Source organism: Charadrius vociferus, unplaced genomic scaffold, assembly GCF_000708025.1.
Source record: "Charadrius vociferus isolate BGI_N301 unplaced genomic scaffold, ASM70802v2 scaffold214, whole genome shotgun sequence".
Taxonomy (NCBI): domain Eukaryota; kingdom Metazoa; phylum Chordata; class Aves; order Charadriiformes; family Charadriidae; genus Charadrius; species Charadrius vociferus.
In genome coordinates, this window is record NW_009647955.1 from 1,519,260 (window position 1) to 1,523,459 (window position 4,200).

Consider the following 4,200-nt stretch of genomic DNA (forward strand, 5'->3'; position numbering starts at 1 on the left):
AAGGGTGCGGGAAGGGAGTTTGTGCTATGAGCCTTTCCAGACTTTTGCCTTGGGAAAGGGGCCATTTAGCATCTGCGTCTTTGTAGGACCAGAGGTGGACTGAGCTCCCCAACACACACCTTCTCCTTTCCCAGCCTCTTGTCCACATCCCAGCATCCTCCCAGTGAAGCCTCCGATGCCTCGAGGAGTCCAGGGTGCATGCTCTGGGCTCTTGGGGACATGAATAGGGTCAGACACTGGGCTCGGATCTCCTTCAGCTGCAACCAGCCTGATGCCAGCCCGTCCTCACCTCCACTGGGGAGCAAAGGGGAGGCAGAGGAGCATCCATCCCCCTGTGCTGGTGCCATGGCTCAGTGCCTGCAGGAAAGGGCTGGTGATGCCAACCCATCCTCCAGGCCTCCTTGCCCGGAGGGTCTGAAAGGCACCAGGACTCTCGGAGAGAGGAGAGGAAGGAGTGTTTCTTATTTGAGACACTGGGCCAGGGAGGGAGGGCAGCGGGAGGCTGAATCCAAACAAACAAACAAACAAACAACCAGGCGGCCATGCCGTGATCCTTGCGCAACCGCTGCCTCGGAGGGGGAGCCGAGCTGGGCCAAGGCATCTGAGCAGAGAGGAAGGGATGCGGAGGATGTGCCGGGAGCTGGCGGCAGCGTGCAGTCCCCGAGCAGCGGTGCCGGGGCTGGGCAGGCACCCTTCCCATGGGGCAGCACAACAGCGGGAAAGGGGGACTCGATTCCAAATTTCTTTCCCCCTTCTCGAGACGGAATTAAGAAAGCACCAGGCGCAGGGGGTTAAGAGTGCCATGCCGGTTAGACAAGCCACGGAGATGGATTTGGCAGCTGGGCCAGGGGCAAAGGGGACCTGCCCTGGGTACCGGACAGATCAGAGAGGGGCATCGAGACAGGCTGCCCACCGGGGCGGCGTGGCCGGCGCCAGCCTCACCCGGCCACCTGGTCCCAGCCGGCTCTTCTGGTTGTCGGCTCTATCTGCAGCTGCACCGAAAGCAGAGGGGAAGGAGGAGAGCAGAGAGAGAAAGCCCAATTAGTAGATGAGCAGAGAGAGGCATGCAGGAAACCCAGCCCCCAAAACACCAGAAATCGTTAATGAGCGCCCGGCCAGCCGTGCCAGGGTGCCGCGGATGCTGGCAGAGCCACGGCTGTGCCGGAGACCTGCTCCCTCTGCTTGGCCGGGGCGACCTGGGGACAGCGGCTGGGAGAAGCTGTCACGGGGTTGTGTTTAGCTTCGCCAGGCCATGGAGCTGGATTTTATCCACCTTGGCTGAGAAGTTTTCTATTTTCTGCACCGCTTTCTAAAACCGTTTTTGCTCATGCCCTGCCTCTCCCAGACATCCCGGGGAGGTGGGAGCCATTGCAGTGTGGAGGCCTGAATTGCCCATTTAGGGGCTTCTTGGCTTTCCAAAAAAAGTCTTAGAAATTTAGTGTGGTGAGTCATATCACACAAGAAGGGACCAGTTCCAGTCTGGCTGGAATAACGCAGGTAATCATTTCAATTTTCTCCAAAAAATAATACTTCTTGGGGTTAAAAATATTTACCTAGATTTTTGTTCTTTTTTTTTTTATTAGGCAAGGCTCATTTTTATCATCTCTGCTTAAGCTGGATAAAATCAATGGGAGACTGGGGTAGTGAGAGTGGTAGGAGTGGAGGGGAGATTCTTGGTGGGGCTGAGGCATCACTAACCCCGCACTTTCTAAGGAGCCCTTTCAGATATAAATCTATTCAGCAGGTCTGAGGGCCTCCTGTTTTCCAATTTGAGTGAGAAAACATGAATTAAAACTCCAGATACACTCTCCTAAGCTAAGATCCACTGTATCATTAAAAGAAAAAGCTTCTGCCCAGATGGGGAGAGCCTGCATCCCAACACCCCTTGAGAGCATCTCATCCTGCCTCTCCCTGAAGGTCTTGAGACCTTCTCCAAGCATGTTTGCTGCTTTTCTTCTCTCTGGGCCAGCCTTACAGCAGACTGAGCAGCAGTGAGAGCCTCCCCGAGGGGTGAGGGTGTTTGGGAGAAAGGTCAAAGGTGTTATCAGGTACATCTCCCAAGTCTGAGCTGAGAGAGGAGCTGGGTTAGATGAAAGAAGAGATGATGCAAATTGTCACCTGTCCTTCCAAATGACATCTCCTTCCTTCTCCCCTTTTCTCATGTTTTGAGGTTTGTAAATATTTGGGCAACTTTTCTCTCCCCTTTCACTTAGCTGAGCAGTACCCAGTTTAGGCTAGTACCTGGGACCTCTGTAATGACCTGGGTCTTAGTAGCCTTCTCATTGGGAAGGAAATCTGGACCAGGAATCAGATTATCCCGAATTGTCCCAGATTTATCCAACAGAGCCAGCTCTCAAGAGCCAGGGTTGCTCTTTCCTTGACAGGGAGACAGCAAAGCGGCTCACAAATCAAGTTATATGAGTAATCTAAATAAAAGCACCAACCTCCTGCTTGTGGCATTTGGAGCGAGCCCCGTTATGTTATCCAAGAATGAGCCAAAAGAGCTTTGCAGAATTACGTCGGCTCTCTGGCTGGGTTTGTGTCTCTGAGTAAGGAACTCCGCTCTGGCAGGGCAGCCCCCTTTAGCATGAAATAATTTCAGCAAGAAAAGGACATTGGCAGGGTGGGGAAGGGTGTCCTTACTTTTGCAGATAGGGATCTTGTTACTCCAGGTCCCGTCCTTCAGACACTCAATCTGGAAGGAGTCGCTTTCCAGGTTATCCTGTGCAGAAGAGGCCAGCAAAAAAAGCACCATCAATGTACAAAGCAAGGAAATTATCTCTCCATAAAAAGTCAATTTCTTGGTGTTTTAGTCAAGATATAGCCAGATCCCCCTGGAAGAGAACTTTTCTAGCTAAAAAATGCAATAAAATTGTAATGAAAAAACGTGAAGAATTTTCTTGTTGCCAGCAGCTCAGTGGCATGCTGAATGCAAAAGAATGGGAGACATTTATTCCTGTTCTAGGTGCTGGGCTGGGTAAGGAGGCAGCTTTGCGTGGAGGATAAGTCTGGGAGGAGATTAGAGAAATACCCAGCTCCATGTCGGAAGTCAAAGCGGGCTACTGGTTTGGAGGGAAGACAGCCACCCTGTGAGTCACCCGTGCTCCCCGTGGTTCTCAGCTGTTTCCCGAAGAGGGCCTGCCAAAATCCCGGCCCTCTTGACTTGCCGAAGCTATCCCAAAGTCCCTGAGGACCTCCCGGTCTTTGGAGGCTGGCCTCTGCAGTGCTGCCTGGGAAGCTGAGCCAGCGCCTGCCGAGGTGGGGAGCAGGCAGAGCCCCAGCAGATTTCTGGGGGCTTTTGCTGACTTTTTCTCTGGCAGAGGTGCCAAGTCTGGCATCCTGTGAGCTGGCTGGCTCTGGAGGGATGATGAGAGGGTGGCTCGGGAAAATGCCATCTCCTCTCTTCCTCTGCGTCTTTGGGAAGGAAAGTTGGTGGCTCTCAGAGGAGGCTTTGTCCTTGTCCCTGGGGAGGGAGTAAGGATGGTGTTGGGGTTGCCTTCACTCTCTCAAACAGAGATGCAATGGCTTTGGGAGGAAGGATCCCTCCCTTTCCTACCCAGGTGCCCAGCTCCACACTGTCCCCTCATACCTTCAGTACTTTGTATCCGGTGTTGCAGCTGATGACAACCTGGTCTTTGAAGGTGTACTTGGCTTGGGAAGGCTCAATTTTCCCATTGATTGGTGGTTGCACCAGCGGGCATGGGTTTCCTTTGAATAAAGAGCAAATGAAGAAAGACAAAACTCAGCTGAATAAATGGAGAAAATGGAGAGTCCCAGCTCTGCCACCCAGTCCCTGTAGCAGGGTATGAGCATCCCTGCCCTGCTCTTGCTATTAACCTACACTAACATGGCTCAGTCAGGCTCTTCTCCTAGAAGGAGTGGAGCATCCAGGTATTTCCCCCAGTACTGGGCTGCTCCTGGCTTTGGGCATCACAAGGCTGGGATTTAATAACCTTAGCTTTTTCAGTTATCCTGCCCAAAACTGCACTGCTTTGCAATGTGGTCTTGTTTCAGGGCACATCTGGCATAAGAAGAAAAAGCACCCTTTGATGGAAAGACTCCACGTTATTTTATTCCTCTCTTGTGATTTCTGGGACAGACACTTCTTGGAGACAGGATCACAGACCACCAAACTCATGGTCTCCACCTACAGTGTTTATAAAGCCTTTCCCATTGCCCAAATGGAGGAAAGCAGCAGGA

At 52.3% G+C, this 4,200-nt stretch overlaps 1 protein-coding gene across 1 annotated transcript in view; it reads right to left on the reverse strand.

Annotated features, from left to right (window-relative positions):
- The window catches only part of MASP1 (mannan-binding lectin serine peptidase 1 (C4/C2 activating component of Ra-reactive factor)), a 26,780-nt gene that overhangs the window by 7,859 nt on the left and 14,721 nt on the right, over nucleotides 1-4,200 (reverse strand). The window contains 2 exon segments of the mRNA XM_009883355.1: nucleotides 2,644-2,722; nucleotides 3,590-3,708. Coding sequence (XP_009881657.1) covers nucleotides 2,644-2,722; nucleotides 3,590-3,708 — 198 coding nt within the window.